Below are 17,124 nucleotides of genomic sequence, written 5' to 3'. Positions count from 1 at the left end.
GGGTCTGGAGGGAGGGAGGGAGGGAGGAAGGAAGGGGAGAGAGGGAGGGAAGGAGGGATGGAACGAAGGAAGGGAGAGATGGAAGGATGGAGGGGGGAAGGGAGGAACGAAGGAAGGCTAGGGAAGGGAGGGAGGGAGGAAGGAAGGGGAGAGATGGAAGGAGGGAAGGAGAGGGAGGGAGAGATGAATAGGGAAGGAAGGGGAGAGATGGAAGGATGGAGGGAGGGGAGGGAGGAAGAAAGGCAAGGGAAGGTCGAACTGCCAACATTTCTGATCGACAAGCTCAGCATCTTAGCCACTGAGTCCTTCGTCCCTTTGAGTTAGACAGAATGCAGTTTTTAAGAGATTCATACAAAGAAACATCACAAAAGGGAAGGAAAAAAGAGAGGGGGGGCATTTGAACATTTTAATCCATGTAAATAGAATACTTTCCAAATGCGAAAATATTTCCCTATTGTCTACCATCAAAACCGGTGAATATGCACAGAAACCTCGCATGTAACACTTCATCCTCCCAAATTTTGTGATGTACAAAATAGGATAGAAAAACTATTAACAACACGGAACCACGCGGCACTTTCCCTTTCCTAAAATAATTTTTAAAATCTAACCGAAAGGAGGGTTGACTTTGCAATCAAACCCTGGTATTTTCAAGTTTCAAAAAGCGGTATTGAAGTCTCTGTTCTTTTCCCTTTTTAAAAAAAATTAAATTAAATTAGAGCACAAAAGTAATGCTGGCAACGTACGGGGAATGTTAGCAACGTAAAATTGCTGCCCGACTGGCGTTATTATTGTTATTTTTTTAGAGCTGAACAACAAGGGGCTTGGGGGGGGGGGGGGAGAAAAAAAAATCTCAATTTGGAAAGGACGGGAAAAGCATCTTTTTGGAAATTAAAGCTCTTCGTGGTAGAAACTTTTGTCGTGGAGCTGTCGGCCGTAATCGGTGGCTTCGCTGTTGAGAAACATATCTTGATTTTCAAGGATTTCATTGGCGGAAAGCCTCCGGTCTCCATCCAAGTCCATCTCGTCGAGAAGGTGAACCGCCTAGAAAATAAATTTAACGAGCACCAATTGGGTTGAATGTGAAACTTAGCCGTATTAACTTAGACCAGGGGGGGTCTCCAACCTTGGCAGACTTTAAGACGTGGGGACTTCAACTCCCAGAATTCCTCAGCCAGCGAAGCTTCGCTGGCTGAGGAATTCTGGGAGTTGAAGTCCCCACGTCTTAAAGTCGCCAAGGTTGGAGACCCCTGATTTAGATGGGTAACTCTGGTTGACTGACTCAACTCAAAGCAACTAAAGCAGGTGGACTTCAACTCCCAGAATTCCCCAGGCGGCATACATTATAACAGGTAGATCCTGGCTTAGCATCCCAATAGTCTTTGTCTCAGCTTTCCCAAAGATGCCCTAATAATCAAGATGCCTTGATAACAGGCACGGAAATGCTTTACGAGTTGACACTTCGGTAGCTAAGCGAGGCGGTGGTGAAGTGAGCCGCGGCTGATTTTACGACCTCTATCGCCACGGTTGTTAAACGAGTCACACAGTCGTTCAACGGATCCAACTCTTGTCAGGAGCCACCTGGGTAAGTCACCAATGGAGATCATACGACACCCTCCCCCCCGGGACAACAATACGCTCATCAATGCATGCCACATGCTTTTGATCACAGGACTGCAGGGGTTTTAAATTTGAGGGAGCGGGCATTACCGTATTTTTCAGAGTATAAGATGCACCTTTTCCCCTCAAAAAAAAGGCTGAAAATCTGAATGCATCTTATACACTGAATACAGCATTTTTGGCCTCCCGAAACCCCACTCCCTTCACCAAAATGGCCATGCAGAGCCTTTAGGAAGCTTTCAGAGAGCTCCTGGGGAATGGGGAGGGCAGAAATGAGCGAAAAATGGGCCGTTTTTTGCTCAATTTTGCTAATATTCTCAGTGTGCCCAGAGAGAGAAATATCTGCCTCTACCTAGGATTGAACTCACAGCCTCTGGATTGAGAGGCGACAGCTTCGCCTCTAGGCCACTACACCACTCTGCTTGACTTACAACCGCAACGGATCCCCAAAATTTATGTTGTTAGTTTCTGTTCTGTTGCTTAAGTGAGTTTTGCCCCATTGTACGACTTTTCTTGCTTTCGTGGTGAAGTGAACCACCGCAGTTGGTAAGTTAGTCACCCGGTCGTTAAGCGAACAGGGCTTCCCCGTTGACTTTGCTCATCAGAAGGTCGCAAAAGGGGATCACGTGTCTCACACACACACACACACACCCTGTGATACAGCAACGGCTGTAAGTATGAACCAGTGGCCGAGCAACTGAATTTTGACCCTGGGGATGTTGCAACGGTCATAAGAAAGAGAAACGGCCAGTAGGTCCCTGTTTTCAGTGCCGTCGTAATTTTGAACGGTCACTGAATGAACCGTCGTAAGTTGGAGGACTACCTGAAATATTCTTCCCCCCTCTTACCTCTTCCTGGGCAAGGCCTTCGTTGTTGGGCATCACCCAAGCCAGCAGCTCTTTGGCGTTCAGCTTCCCGTCCTTATCTTTGTCGTAATCGTTTTTAAAGCGGTCTTCTTCCACCACGATCCATTCCGGATCTTCTTTGGCCGCTGAAAAGAAAAGTCGCGGGTTTTTTTTCAAACACATCCTTGAATTAAACTGCCTTTTTTTCTTTGAGCGAAATCCCATTAAAACATGTGTTTTGCCTTGGGGGCAAGCTGGGAAGCTCTTCTCTTCTGAAGAACGGTTGCAGGAACTGGGTACGTCTAGTTCAGGGGTGTCCAAACTTGGGAACTTTTAAGACTTGTGGACTTCAACTCCCAGAGCTGGCTGGGGAATTCTGGGAGTTGAAGTCCACAAGTCTTAAAGTTCCCAAGTTTGGACACCCCTGGTCTAGTTTAAAGAAAAGGACAACACATGATAGAGTGTTCCAGTATCTCAGGGGTTGCCCCAAAGAAGAGGGAGTCAAGCTATTCTCCAAAGAGGACAGAACAAGAAGCAATGGGTGGAAACTAATCAAGGAGAGAAGCAACTTAGAACTGAGGAGAAACTTCCTGACAGTTAGAACAATGAATCAGTGGAACAGAAGTTGCCTCCAGAAGTTGTGAATGCCCCAACAATGGAAGTCTTTAAGAAGATGGTGGATGGCCATTTGTCTGGAATAGTATAGGGTTTCCTGTCTAGGCAGAGGGTTGGACTAGAAGACCTCCAAGGTCCCTTCCAACTCTGCTATTGTATTGTATTGTATTGAGTCGGGAGCGACTAGTACGTACGTGCGAGGGGAACCTTTACCTTTGCGTTAATGAATATTGTTGTAAATCTTGATTATCATTTTACAAAGATATTTGTACCCGGACGACACATTGATTAATTGAAGATGGAATTATTATATTAAAAATAATAATTTTTAAAGAAACCACAATATTTGACATATTTTAACTTTCTGGACATCCCTGCCCTTCCCTGCTTTCTCAAGCTGGGACCTCCTCCGGGTGTCTTTAGAAGAACGTTCAGACTTCCTAACCATTCATGGTCCTTGAAGACCCCAGGCTGAACAGGAATGGGCCGCCACTCACTTGGATCTCTTCGGTAGTCCCCAAGGAACTCCCCGAGACTGATAAATCCATCCTTGTCTTTGTCGTGTTCCTCCAAGCCTTCCTGGATGACGAACTCCTGGTGGGAAGGAGAAACCACCAGAAGGTCAGAAAGTGGCGTGTCTGGTCAGCTCTGCTCACAAAACATGGGACACGTGTATTTTCCACAATCAGCTGTGACACAATTTGTATTAGTTAGAACAGGGGTGTCCAAACTTGGGAACTTTAAGACTTGTGGACTTCAACTCCCAGAATTCCCCAGCCAGCAGAGCTGGCTGGGGAATTCTGGGAATTGAAGTCCACAAGTCTTAAAGTTCCCAAGTTTGGACACCCCTGAGTTAGAACAATGATGGCAACTTCCGTTACCATGTCAGCCCCACTGTGCTGTACAGTAGAAGACATTTTAAGGCAGTATGGTAGAAGCCATTTTAAGGCACAACAGGCTGTATCTTAACAGAACACACAACCTGAGCCTTTTTCCTCCTTATTTTTTCATTATTATTATTTTTCTTTGTATGTTTTGTACTTTATATTTTGATAAACCAACAAAAGTGGAACTGGGGGCGAAGGGTAAAAAGCGGCCCCTCCTGCAGCCCGTTTTTACGAGACTTGCCTTCATGTAGTCGGCCTCCTCCGGATGCTCAAAGGCGACAAATTCCTCAAAATCCAACATCGAATCGCCTTCCTTATTAGCCTTTTCGAACCTCTTTTTGTCCTTTAAATGGAGCTGTGGGGAAGAAGACGTGAATAAAACCTGAATTTGCAGGCCAACGTGTCCCTTTCTGCCTCCCCGAAGCCCCTTGGGCCCAATGTGCCCCTTGACCTCCCAACCAAGCAGGCTCCCGCCTACCAAGGGTGCCATCCCTAAGCAGGTCAGTTTCTCATCTTTTCCACGTCTCGCAAAGAGGAAGGTATTTCTTGATTAAGAAGACAAAAAAAATCTTAATATTTACAGTCCCCTGTTATAGTTCCCTTTCGAAAGATTCCCACCAACATTTCAGACCCGGTTTCATAAATAGAACTAACCGAATAAGAGAGTTGGAAGGGACTTTGGAGGTCTTCTAGTCCATCCCACTACTCAAGAAGGAAGCCCTACGCCATTATGGACGAATGCTTGTCCAATCTCTTCTTCAAAACCTCCAGTGATGGGGAAGGAAGGAAGGAAGAAAGGAAGGAAAGGAGGAGAGAGAGGGGGAAGGGAGTGAAGGAGGAAGAAAGGAAGGTGGAAAGGGACGGAGGGAAGAAGGAAGGAAGGAAGGAGAGAGAGGGGGGAAGGGAGTGAATGAGTGAGTAAGGAAGGAAGGTAGGAAGGAAACCAAATAACAGAATTGGAAGGGACCTTGGAGGTCTTCTAGTCCATCCCACTACTCAAGGAGGAAGCCCTACATCATTATGGACAAATGCTTGTCAAATCTCTTCTTGAAAATCTCCAGTGATGGGGAAGGAAGGAAGGAAGGAAGGAGAGAGAGGGAGGGGGAAGGGAGGGAGCGAGAGACGAAGGAAGGAGGAAAGAAGGAAGGAAAACCAAATAACAGAATTGGAAGGGACCTTGGGAGTCTTCTAGTCCAAACCCCTATTCAAGCAGGAGTCAGACTCTTCTTAAAAGCCTCCAGTGATGGAGATAGTCTTTTGGAGGCCAATTATTCCACTGGTTAACTCTCCTCCCTGTCAGGAAGTTTCTCCTTCATTCCAGGTTGCTTCTCCCCTTGATTGGTTCCCATCCATTTCTTCTTCTCCTGCCCTCAGGTGCTTTGCAGAATGGGGGCTGACCCCCTCCTTCCATGTGGCAGCCCCTCAAATAATGGCAACCCTGCTGTCGTGTCACCCTAACTAAACTCAACTGAAACTAAACAAAACCAAACCGGTTAATTTTTCTAAAAATAAAAAAAATTGGAGGCAGGAGAATATCACCATCCGTCTAAACCCACATGGGCTTAGCTTCAAGTCAACAGTGTTAGTGTCACCAACAACGTTGTCCAAAATCCAATCTAGGAAACTGATTGGAGGGTCAAAAAGGAGCCTAGCACGGCATCCTTTTTCCTCTTCTGACCGGAAGTCCAGTTCCCCCCCCCCCCCCCACCATAGAGTCTCCTCCTAGCACGGCATCCTTTTTCCTCTTCTGACCGGAAGTCCAGTTCCCCCACCATAGAGTCTCCTCCTAGCACGGCGTCCTCTTTCCTCCATCCGTCCTAACCGAAAGCCCTATCAACTGTGGAGCCGATCGGCGACTGGGAGCCGCAGCAGAGGGATGAAAAAGCCACGTGTGGCTCCGGAGCCACAGATTCCCAACCCTTGTTCTAACCCAATGAACAGAGGGTGCTTCCACCACCACACCACACCAGTTTTTATCCTTCCCCCGAAAGGGGAGTAAGTCCCGTAAGCGGAAATATTAACTTTTTAACCATTTCCCTCGGCTCCAGGAAAAGGATAAAGAGAATCACAAATAAAACGTGAGACGTTCTGTGTTTCCGGTGCTCCTTTGAGATCATTCACCTGCCGGAAGGATTCTTCTTCAGCATCGTCCAGCGTGGTGTCCTCTTCGAAGTCGATGACGCGGTCGTACATCTGGATATTATACTCCTCCCAAGAGATTCGCCCGTCGCCATCTTTGTCGTAGTGGTGGAACTGCTGCTTGGCGTCTTCGATGATGTAATCCTTGAAGGAGTGCTGGATCCAGGAACTCAGCTCATCTGGGGAGATTTCTCAGTTAGCCTGGGGAACGGGACACCACACACCCCCTCCCTGGTGGCTGACCTTCAACCCCTTGGCAGGGGACACCCCCTGAGAACAGATGGGGTGGGGGGCGTCCTGCAAGCTTTGGGTGATATATATAGTCAAAATAACATTCCTTTCTCAGAGAGTCAAGGACGTCTTGCCCTGCATCTGGAGTGGTCTGACTGGGAGGCATCTCCAGTTTTGGACGGGGCCTGATTGGACCATGCGATGGGCCTGTGGGTGCTGGGCAGGGCCTTGGATTTTCTTTTGGGTGGGGAAAACCTGGACGTTTTCAGATTTGGGTTTCCCCAGATGTGCCAATAAGACATCTCTAATAAAATATAACTTTGAGGAAACTCAAGCCTGGGAATCTTCTTTCGTTGTCACCCAACCGTCTTTCATGCCCAAGATGGGACTAGAATTCCCTGCCTCCTGGTGATTGGCCCAAAGTCACCCAGCCAGCTTTCACACCCAAGACGGGACTAGAACTCCCTGTCTCCTGGTGATTGGCCCAAAGTCACCCAGCCAGCTTTCACACCCAAGACGGGACTAGAACTCCCTGTCTCCTGGTGATTGGCCAAAGTCACCCAGCCAGCTTTCACACCCAAGACGGGACTAGAACTCCCTGTCTCCTGGTGATTGGCCAAAGTCACCCAGCCAGCTTTCACACCCAAGACGGGACTAGAACTCCCTGCCTCCTGGTGATTGGCCAAAGTCACCCAACCGTCATTCATGCCCAAGACATGACTAGAACGCCCCGTCTCCCAGCCTTCACCACTAGACCAAACTGGCTCTTGACAATTGACAATTTATATCCCTAGTTAGTCCTCAAGGTTTATGACAATCCATGGCAGTTATTAAGTGGGTCACCATGTGACACACACACACACACACACACCAATACCAAACCATTTTTGTGGCAGTTGTTAAGGGAACATGGCAGTCGTTAAACAAATCCCTCATACTCAATGGGTGGGGCTTTTTTTCCTGAAACCCAGGGCCTCAGTTTGTGGTGGGGTCTCATTCATATGACGGCCTAAGCCCAGCCAGAGGGAAGCGGCCAGTGGCTGGGCTTGGCCGGAGGGTCACGTGAGTGGTACCTTCGGTGAGAAAGCCGTCCTGATCTGCGTCAATCTTATTTATAATCACTTTCAGGCGTTTCTGTTGCTCCTCCGGACTCAGCTTGGAAAATTCCTCCACTTCATCCTTTTTTTTTTGGGTGGGGGGGAGAGAAACAGCCCTAAAATGAGCCCTGATTTAGGAAGATCTCTCTTTCTCCCTCTCTTTTTCTATCTCTCTTTCTTTCTGTTATTCTTGTCTCTCTTCTTCCTCTCTTTTTCTCTTTTCTTCTCTTTCTTTCACTTCCCCTCTCTCTCCCTCTCTTTTTCTGTCTCTCTCTTCCTCTCTCTTACTGTCTCTCTCCTTCTACCTCTTTTTCTTTCTTCCTCTTTTCTTCTCTCCCTTTTTCTATCTGTTACTGTCTCTCTCTTCTTCCTCCTCCTCTTTTTCTCTCTCTCCCTTTTCCTCTTCCTTTTGTCTCTCTTCCCCCTCTCTTTCTTTGTTACTCTCTTCTTTTTCTTTCTTCCTCTTTTCTTCTCTCTCTCTTTCTGTTGCACTTTTTTTCTCCCTCTCCTTCTCTATGTTCCTCTCTTTTTCTCTCTGTCACTCTCCCTTTCTTCCTCTTTTCTTCTCCCTCCCTCTTTTTCTCTTTCTGTCTCTCTTCCTCTCTTTCTCCCTCTTTTGTTCTCTCTCTTTTTCTGTCACTCTAACCCTAACCCTCTTTTTCTTTCTTCCTCTCTTTCCTGCTCTCTCTCTCTTTCTCTCTCTCTCTCTCTCTCCACCCCTCTGCCCACCCACTTTTTTTAGTAGGAAAGCTAGAATATGCCTCTCCCTCCCTGCCACCAGCCTGTTTGCCCCCACCCCCCAAAAAGGATCGCAAGAAGCCCAATTGCGCTTACCCTGCAGAGCAGTTTTGCCCCCAACCCCAATTGCAGGTGGGCTGCCTTAAGATCCCACCCCTCCCGGGGGGGGGGTGTCTTCCATTCTGCAACCCCCCTCTTCTCCCCCAGGCTCATTGCACCCCCCCTTCTGTTTCCCCCTCCCAGCAGGGTATGTGGAGGATGGGCTCGGGGGTCCCACCTGGCCGCCCAGCAGCGCCTCGCGGTCGTAGTCCGGCCGGTGCTCGGCCAGGCCGGGGTCGAGGCCGGCCAGAAGCAGCAGCAACAGCAGCGGCCGAGGCTCCATGGCTGCAGCCGGAGCGGAGGAGGCGGGCGCAGAGCCGGCCGTTCCCGGAGTCTCCTCCTCCTCCTCCTCCCCGAACGGTCCCGGCAGCTGCAGCGGCTCCGCGCGAGACGCCGCTTCGGCGGTTGCAACGCCCCGCCCGCGCGGAGGGGAGAAAGAAAGGGGGGGGGGGCTTGGGCAGGGGACGCCCCCCTCCCGGGCCTTAAAGGGACTCATGAGCCTTGGCTGCTTCTCTCCTCCGCCCCCCCCCCCAATCCCATCCCCTGGGGTGCTTCTGCATCCTTGCAGGTGGGGGCGAGGGTGTTTCTTAAGGGGAGGGGGTCCCGGGTAGAACCTGCTCATTGCAAAAAAAAGGGGGGAAAAGGGGGGGAGATTGCAAGAAGGAGGATCAGACACCCCCCCTCCTTAACGCAGGGGGTGCAGGAGTCTGGGGAAAAAACACCCCCTCCTCCCCAGTGCCTGGGGGACCCCGCTGGGAGGCTGGGATTCCAGAGTCCGGGTGGAATTGCAAAAAAGAGCGATTGGAAGAAGTAGAATCAGCCCCCTGTCCCCCACCCCACCCCAAGTAGGGGGTTCAGGAGCCTTGGAAGCTTCTCCCCTTCCCTCCCTCGCCCCCATCGCCTTGGGTGCCCTGCATCCCGGCAGGTGGGTGGCTGGGGGGGGGGTGTTGGAGGGGGACCCCTCTGGTGGTCTTGGGAGAAAAAGTCCAAGTGGAACCTGCTCATGGCAAAAAAAAAAGTGGGGGGGGGGATTGTAAGAAGGACCAGACCACACACCCCCTCTCAACGGAGGAGGTGCAGGAGCCTTGGAAACCCCCCCCCCCCAGTGCCAGGCATCCCGGAGGCGGAGGGGTTCTTGGGCTCCCTCGGTGGTCCTGGGAAACTCCTCCATCCCCCGCGCTGAGGGAGGAGGGCCTGGTCATCCTTTTTTGCAACAGCCAGGTTTCTGAATGGCAGGTCCAGCTCAATTATACTGTATTTGATTTCAGACTAAATTTGTTTCTTTTTTCCCCAGCCACTTAAAATGTGCAGACCAACTCCCAGAATTCCTCAGTCGGTATGTGCTGGCTGGGGAATTCTGGGAGTTGAAGTCCACCCATCTTAAAACTTGTTAAGAAACTTCCTTTCTCCAGACCAGTGAAAGCATCCTTTGGAGTGAATTTTAATTTCCTACCAAACTCATCAAGCAGGGATGACTTTGCGGGGCAGGATAAGGTTTTGTGGAAATTTTGGACTACAGCCCCCATAATCCCTAGCTATTGACTATGCTGATTGGGGCCGATGGGAAATGAAGTCCAAAACTCAAGACGGACATCCCCCTGAGTCCCGCCCCCTTTCAGCCTTTCTGGAAAAAAGACAGCCGCTTGTCCATCCCCCGAGCGGGCAACAACTAAGGGCAGGCGGCTTCAGCCTCGGCGACTGAGCATCCTCGGGACGAGGCAGCGCATGCGCAGACATGGCTCGACGCCAAGGAGGGCAAGCTCTCAGGGCCCGCCGGCTTCGTTAGGCGCTGTCGAGCACGCGCGGGAGGAAAGCGCGCATGCTCGGTGGCGCCCGCTTTTTTTTTTTTGCCTCCAAGCCGGGCTACCGCCTCTTCCGAGAGGCTTTTTTAAAAAAAAAATTTCGTCGCGGCACCGGGCTACCGGCGGGGCGAGATGACGTCACAGCGGCGGGACGCACGTAGGCGGACCGGCGCTGCGCGGCGGCGAGTGTAAGTCGGGCTGAGGCGGCGGCGGGCCCGGCCGGCAACATGGCGGCCGCCCTTCCAGCCGCTTCTCCAGGGCAACCGAGCCGGCCTCCTCCTCTTCCTCCTCCGCCCGCGGGGTCTCCCCACCCCCGGCCATCCTCTCGCTCGCAGCCCCGGCCCGGCCCCATTCGCACTGAACACGCGTGTCCGCCTGCACGTGTGAAAGGACCCGAAGGGCTGCCAGGCTCCCTGTGAGGGACGAAGCGGCCCAGAAAGGGGAGGAGGGGGGTTCCTCGTGGGGGGTCGCCCCCTCATCCCTCAGTGTCTGGGCAAGGCCCCCTTTCCCGCTTGGAATGACTCCTTTGGTCCCTGTGTGCAATAAAGGAGTCAGATGTAGATAAGAGTGGTGGAGCTCCCGCCTCACAATCAGGAGGCTGTGAGTTCGATCCTAGGTAGAGGCAGGTATTTCTCTGGGCAAGATGATGATGATGATGATGATGAGAATCTATTGGCCAAATACAATTCCGCGACAGGAAAGGCATCCAGCCAGTAAACACTCTGCTAGGCTCCATTCAGTTGCCCAAGGGATTATGGGGTCATTGAAAGATGATGATATAGGATTTTAGATTCATGAAAAAAATTCCTTCCTTCCCTACTTTTTTGAGAGAGAGAAGGGGGGGAACTCAGTTGCTAAGACCTGAGCTTGTGCATCAGAAAGGTCGGCGGTTCGAGTCCCTAGCGTCACATAACGGAGTGAGCTCCTGTGACTTGTCCCAGCTTCTGCCAACCTAGCAGTTCAAAAGCATGTAAAAATGCAAGCAGCAAAAAATAGGAACCACCTTTGGTGGGAAGGGAACAGCGTTCTGTGCCCCTTCGCCATTGAGTCATGGCAACCACATGACCACGGAGATGTCTCCGGACAGCGCTGGCTCTTCGGCTCTGAAATGGAGATGAACACCGCCCCCTAGAGTCAGGAACGACTAGCATATATGTTCGAGGGGAACCTTTACATACACACACACACACACACACACATACGTTCTCTGACTTAAAAACAGGACAAAAGTCAAGAGGGGGGAGGAGGAAATGGAGGCCCCAAAGCCGCCATCCTTGGGGCAGGTTCTAAGCACCCCGCAGGCCAGGTGCGGCCTTGAGTTTGACACCCCTGCTATAAACCTTCAGAAGTGGCAATGCCTGAAGCCTTGGTCAACTGTGTTAAGCCTTGAAGGTCGATGGCCAAGGCGCTGTTGATGGATCCCGATGGCCAAAACGCCACTTTGGGTCAAGGATTCCGACCCCGAGGGAGGGGTGTGTCTTTAACTGCTGAACGTTTTCACCCTGTGTAATGTTCTCTTTTCTTTTCCCCCCCAAAGTGGCTGCACAGTTTATCAGGATTAAAAGTCCCAATAGCAGGACATTAACCTTTGCCCGTCATGGTACGAAGAGCCCTTCTCTTTTTCTCCTCAATGACTGGACATTGGTGTAGCACTCTCAGGGTCTGTGCGCTTCTTGTGGTGGCGTTACTGGGGCAGAATTCGGCCATCCCGCTGCACGGCGTTCCCCCCTTTAGCTAGCTTTGCTCTGCCCCTCCCCAACCTTTCTGGCTTCTTTCCCCCCTCCCCCTCCTGCATGTTTTGGGCCACTGCCACAGGTGGGGAAAGCTCAGCCTTCTGCCATCTTCCACAGCTCTCCCACGTCATCTTCCTGCATGGTTGTCTCTATGGTCATGCCTCCCCTGGCAGTTGGGGGGGGGGACGTTTGGGGAGTAGGGGCATTCCTAGAAGATCAGCTTGTGGCCATTTCTCTTTAAAAACCAGGACCCGTTTTGGCTGCTGTACAGGTATTCCTCGACTTACGGCCGCCGTTGAGCCCTAAATTTCCATTGTTAAGCGAGACAGTTGTTCGTTTCCCCCCTGTTTTACAATTTTCTTGCCTTGGTCGTTAAGCAAATCCTGCAATCGTGAAGTTAGCAACACAAAGTCCTCGGCTTGCAAGCACAATTGAGCAGAGAACCAGTTGTTAGATTACGAACCAGTCGCCTTGACGCTAGGCCAGGGGTGTCCAAACTTGGGAACTTTTAAGACTTGTGGACTTCAACTCCCAGAATTCCCCAGCCAGCATAGTTTGGACACCCCTGCGCTAGGCTAAGATGCTTCCATTTAATTCCCCCTTTTAGTCTAATCTACACAGCGTCTTGAGCTGCTCTCAAAATTGGTGATTGCTTGTCCAACGTTTGTGGGTTGTTGTTGGTTTTTTTTTTCTCTTAGTGTATCCGGTTTTAAAAGGCTTCAAGTCTCGTGGCTATTGTATTTATTTGAGTTAAAATAACCTCCTCTGACATTGTATGTCATCTTGTCGCCTGATTGGATGCGAGGTAGAATGGACACATTTCCATCAAGAGAGAGGCTCCTGAGCTAAAGAGAAACAGAGGTTTAAGGGTAGCATTTCAGCTTGGTTGCCACACCAGTAGAAACATATTTGCAAGCAAATAAACAAACGTGAATTGATTTTGTTTTGGCATCGAAAAAGAGCAAAGCTAAAGCAAAGTCATGTTTTGGAAGGTAGAAAGGAAACAGTGGTAACCTAAACAAATCAGCCACTCATACCTAGATTTGTTATTGCATAGCTTCATTTTTGTTGCAGTTAGAGTTTTGACATTTTTTCTTATACTGACATAAAACAGTTATAGATTGTTGCGTTTTATAGAGGGGTTTCCCCCCCCTCCCCAAAATGTAAACCAGCATAAATAAAACTCAGTCTCAGCAATGCCTTGGCTTGCTGTATTATATTACTACAAAATTCTGGAGTAAACAGTAAACACTGGGTCTTAGAATATGGTGAATTCCATTTGTAAAATGGAAAAAATCCCACTGAGGCCTCATTGAAATGGCAAAATAAAAAGCAAGATTAATACAAATAAAAAGAGGATGGTTCCATTCAGAATATCGTTGAGGGCGTTATGTACCTGCCACCACCATAGTAATGTGCTTTTCCCATGAGTTGAAAATTAAGTTCCCTCTGTTATTTCTGCACAGAAGTCAAATAATGTACTTAGTGGTTAAAAAAAAAATACAAAAACCAGGATATTCACCTCTCCCTGCCCATTGAAAGTTCTCTTCTAAAATCATACTCTGCAAGAAAGGAAAATATTGTTTTAAACTCCTCTGGAATCAAAACAATGGGAAATTTATGTTATTCCACCATTAACTAGAATAATAAATACAAAGCCGCCTTTGGTATAATGTGTCTTTTAAACCCATCTGTTGTGGAATCTATTCCCAAGCACCCTCTGGTTCTTTGCCAAGAGACAGAAGCGATCAAAGAGAGAGGTGTATTTTTCTATCCTTGTTAGAACGACTGTTTTCCCTGTGGGGCGTGTGGTTTTTGTGTTTTTTTTGTCTTGAGCCGAGGACTTTGTGTTGGAGAAGATCACTCTAGCAGAAAGAAACTGCAGTTAGTGTTAGTTTTTGCCTAAGTAGATATCGTTGGCACTGTTGGGCTTTGGATAGCCACTAGACCCGACTGTCCTTCCTAGAGATGGACTCTGGATGAGCCAGCTTCCTTCTCTAAGGCTGGCAAGGAAATAAGAGACCCAAGTCAAGTAACAGACTTCCAACTTTGGAAGAGCTTTAAGTAGACTTAAGTGGACCCTTCTTTTGGCGCAATCCAATGAGGCATCTTGAGTAGAACAGAACAGAATATGGAAAGAATGGAGTGGAATAGACTAGAACAGAACAGAATAGAATTCTTAATTGTGTGATTGGACACACAAGGAATTTGTCTTTAATGCAGATGCTCTCAGTGTATATAAAAAGACAAGATACATTTGTCAAGAATCCTAAGGTACAGCACTTAATGATAGTCACAGGATACAAATAAGCAATCAGGAAACAATATCAGTATAAATTGTAAGGATACAAGCAGCAAAGTGACAGTCCTGCGGTCATAAGTGGGAGGAGATGGGTGACGGGAACGATGAGAAGACTAATAGTAAAGCAGCCTTAGTGAATAGTTTGACAGTGGTGAGGGAATTAGTTGTTTAGGAGAGTGATGGCGTTCGGGGAAAAACTGTCCTTGCGTCTAGTTGTCTTGGTGTGCAGTGCCCTATAGCGTCATTTTGAGGGTAGGAGTTGAAACAATTTATGTCCAGGATGCAAGGGGTGTGTAGATATTTCCACAGCCCTCTTTTTGACTCGTGCAGTGTGCAGGTCCTCAACGGAAGGCAGGTTGGCAGCCATTGTTTTTTCTGCAGTTCTGATTCTCCTCTGAAGTCCGTGTCTGTCTTCTTGGGTTGCAGAGCCAAACCAGACAGTTAAGGAGGTGCAGATGACAGACTCAATAATTCCTCTGTAAAAACCCCATGCGGAGAAGGGGCCATTGAATTGATGGACCATGTCCTGCTCTTTTGCTTCTTCTATAAAGATGCCTAATTATAAAGCCCCTTTCAAGAACGCTTCCCAAGCCATTTGTACTTTGTGGTGTACTGGCCAGGATTGCACATCTTTTAAAGGTGGCAAAATTTTACTTTATTCTTTGTAGAACCTGCCCATAATTCAGACATCCTGGCTGCATTGCTTACCTATTTGCATTAACGTTTGTTCGATTTGTAGGATTCATGCCGTGAAGTTTTGTCAAGAAACTGACGGTTGGTTGTTTTGTTGTTGTTGCTGCTGCTTTTTATTAAGATACGGCAGAAAGTATTTTAAACGGTGAATGGCCATTGCGTGCGCAAAAGGACAAAAAGGAACGTGTTATTTCTGTGAGAACGAAGGCGATACAGTGATCGACTGCGCACTGCTAAATGTTTTCCAAAGGTTCCCTGCGAAACGACTTTGGGTTTTCCACTAGTCTGCAAAGTCTTTTAAGGAATGAAATGACCATTCAGCTGTGCTTGTCTCCACAACATCGGCTTCAAGTCCCCAATAATGCTAGCTTAAAAGTCATGTTGTGTTAGTATGGTGCTGTCTGAAGAAATTATCTGCTCCCCGGCAAAGCAGAATAATTGAATTCACTGCATGGTGGACACCAAAGGCTCGGAACCTTTTGCTAGTCCGAGGGTTAGACTACTACTCCACGCTGGTCTTTTGACCAATCCAAAACGTAGTAAGGTCACAGCAAGAGCTTCGTTTTTGAATCATCTACATGTCGATTAATTCGGCGTGATTAAAATGCAGCGACGGAGTCTAACCAAAACGAAGAGTGGTAATTTACAGGTTGCTGCCAAGGCTTCAGCGAGGTTCTGTGCCTTTGGTGTAAATGTTCTGTGGTGCTCCGTGTCCTGGCCCGAAAACACCGTTGGCGGCTGTTTCATTGTTGTTAAAAATGCCTGTCTTTTTTTGTATGTTACACAGCTATGACGACTTCATGGGTTCAGCCAAAAATGTGATAAGCGAATCTGTTGACGCAGAGGAGAAATATAACATGATGGTAAGTCCTCCCTTCTGACAGCCTCTTCATGTTTTGGCGGTTGGCTTCGCTCCTGCTGTGACCATATGCAGGGAGTCCTCAAGTTATGGCTGTTTGTTTAAAATAGAATAGAATAGAATAGAATAGATATTGGAATGAAGAACAGAGAATAAAATAGAATAGAATAGAATAGAATAGATATTGGAATGAAGAACAGAGAATAGAATAGAATAGAATAGATATTGGAATGAAGAACAGAGAATAAAATAGAATAGAATAGAATAGATATTGGAATAAAGAACAAAGAATAAAATAGAATAGAATAGATATTGGAATGAAGAACAGAATAGAATAGAATAGAATTCTTTATTGGTCAAATGTGATTGGACATACGAGGAATTTGTCTTTGGTGCATATGCTCTCAATGTACAGTACATCCTGAAGAGCAACATGAATTATAGCCTCTGATAACTGGGCTCCCCCCCCCCCCCCCCGACGTTACAATCACTTAGGTATCTGAAAATTGTCATCCACGAAAGGAGATGATCTGTTCTGGATTTGCCCTGATTAAAAAAATGTGGTCTGCTGCAAGGGTTTGAATGCATCCCTCAGAATCTGGCACACCACTTTGCCAGAGTTTTACAAACCACAGGACCTCTCTCTGTTTACATTTGCCATACTTTTTTTTTTCCCCTTGAAAACTTCTTTTTAAAAAACCAGCGGCTTGTAGATCTGGGTCGTTTCACTCTTAACGATGGGGAAACCCAGGCTTTTAGCCCTGAAGCCCTCGCACTTGAGGTTCACCAGGCAAGAAGGAACTGGTGGGGCTGCCCCAAAGAAGAGGGGGCCGACCTCTTCTCCAGAGCACCAGAAGGCCGGACAGGAAGCAACGGATGGAAGTTAGTCAAGGAGAGAAATGAGGAGAAATTTCGCAACAGTCAGAACAATTAATTAGTTGAATGGCCTGACTCTAGAAGTTGTGAAGGCTCCAACCCTGGACGTTTTAAAAGAGGCTGGACACCATTTGCCTGAAATGGTAGGGGGTTTCCTGCTTGAGCAAGGGGTTGGACTAGAAGACCTCCAAGGTCCTTTCCAACTAGGTTGTTCTGTATTTTGTAAGGAAAGCCTGACCACAAGTGGTTGAAAAACTAAACATATCTGAGTACTCCATCCAAGATGATTCTCTTGGGTGAGAGTGAATTCTTCCCAAGTATGCCATGAGCTACATCCAGTGACAGCAAGAGGGGATGTAAGTTCTCTGCTCTTGTGATCTTGAGCTGGGGGCGTTGGACTAGATGACCTATAAGGTCCCTTCCAACTCTGTTAATCCCAGGACATCATGAGCTGGTTGTAGGTCTCGGTGTCATTTTTGGTGATCGATCTCAAGTTTCTGTTCCTGGCTCCTTTTTTGGCATTCCAAGGCCTCTGAGACAGAAGCGGCCCAAGCCAGCAGTGGGCAGCTATGGCCAGTTTACAACTCG

The 17,124-nt window shown here is 48.3% G+C and overlaps 2 protein-coding genes and 1 long non-coding RNA gene across 5 annotated transcripts in view; 2 read left to right on the top strand and 1 right to left on the bottom strand.

Moving 5' to 3' along the window:
- LOC309398269 overlaps window positions 1–3,593 on the top strand; it is a 28,911-nt gene extending 25,318 nt beyond the window's left edge. The window contains exon 3 of the long non-coding RNA XR_014176374.1: window positions 3,478–3,593. This is a non-coding gene — a long non-coding RNA (uncharacterized lncRNA). The remainder of the gene's footprint in view (window positions 1–3,477) is intronic.
- On the bottom strand, window positions 750–8,712 carry RCN2 (reticulocalbin 2). The gene is made up of 7 exons (XM_081965006.1): window positions 8,450–8,712; window positions 7,411–7,516; window positions 6,089–6,285; window positions 4,209–4,322; window positions 3,578–3,674; window positions 2,469–2,611; window positions 750–1,044 (listed from the first exon to the last, which is right to left on the bottom strand). The coding sequence occupies exons 1-7, from the start codon at window positions 8,552–8,554 to the stop codon at window positions 892–894; spliced, it is 915 nt and encodes a 304-aa protein (XP_081821132.1). The 5' UTR covers window positions 8,555–8,712; the 3' UTR covers window positions 750–891.
- A 1,412-nt stretch (window positions 8,713–10,124) lies between these two features.
- Window positions 10,125–17,124, top strand: part of SCAPER (S-phase cyclin A associated protein in the ER) — an 86,460-nt gene continuing 79,460 nt past the window's right edge. For 2 of the 3 annotated variants that reach the window (XM_081964976.1, XM_081964975.1), the window contains exons 1-2: window positions 10,125–10,261; window positions 15,589–15,664. In XM_081964976.1, coding sequence (XP_081821102.1) covers window positions 10,206–10,261; window positions 15,589–15,664 — 132 coding nt within the window. In that variant the 5' untranslated portion in view covers window positions 10,125–10,205. Of the gene's footprint in view, window positions 10,262–11,610; window positions 11,674–15,588; window positions 15,665–17,124 lie in introns of all 3 variants that reach the window. The other variant, XM_081964977.1, reaches the window with a different exon arrangement.

This window comes from Natrix helvetica (assembly GCF_964273705.1).
Source record: "Natrix helvetica genome assembly, chromosome: 12".
Classification (NCBI taxonomy): domain Eukaryota; kingdom Metazoa; phylum Chordata; class Lepidosauria; order Squamata; family Natricidae; genus Natrix; species Natrix helvetica.
This window is presented reverse-complemented; position numbering and strand designations above follow the sequence as displayed.

Excerpts from the sequence above, each read along its gene's own strand:
- RCN2 (XM_081965006.1), bottom strand. The coding sequence starts at position 8,554 with ATGGAGCCTCGGCCGCTGCTGTTGCTGCTGCTTCTGGCCGGCCTCGAC. Across the intron at positions 4,323-6,088 it reads AAGAAGAATCCTTCCGGCAG|CTCCATTTAAAGGACAAAAA; the intron begins GTGAATGATCTC and ends TCTTCCCCACAG. Across the intron at positions 3,675-4,208 it reads AGGAGGCCGACTACATGAAG|GAGTTCGTCATCCAGGAAGG; the intron begins GCAAGTCTCGTA and ends CCTTCCCACCAG.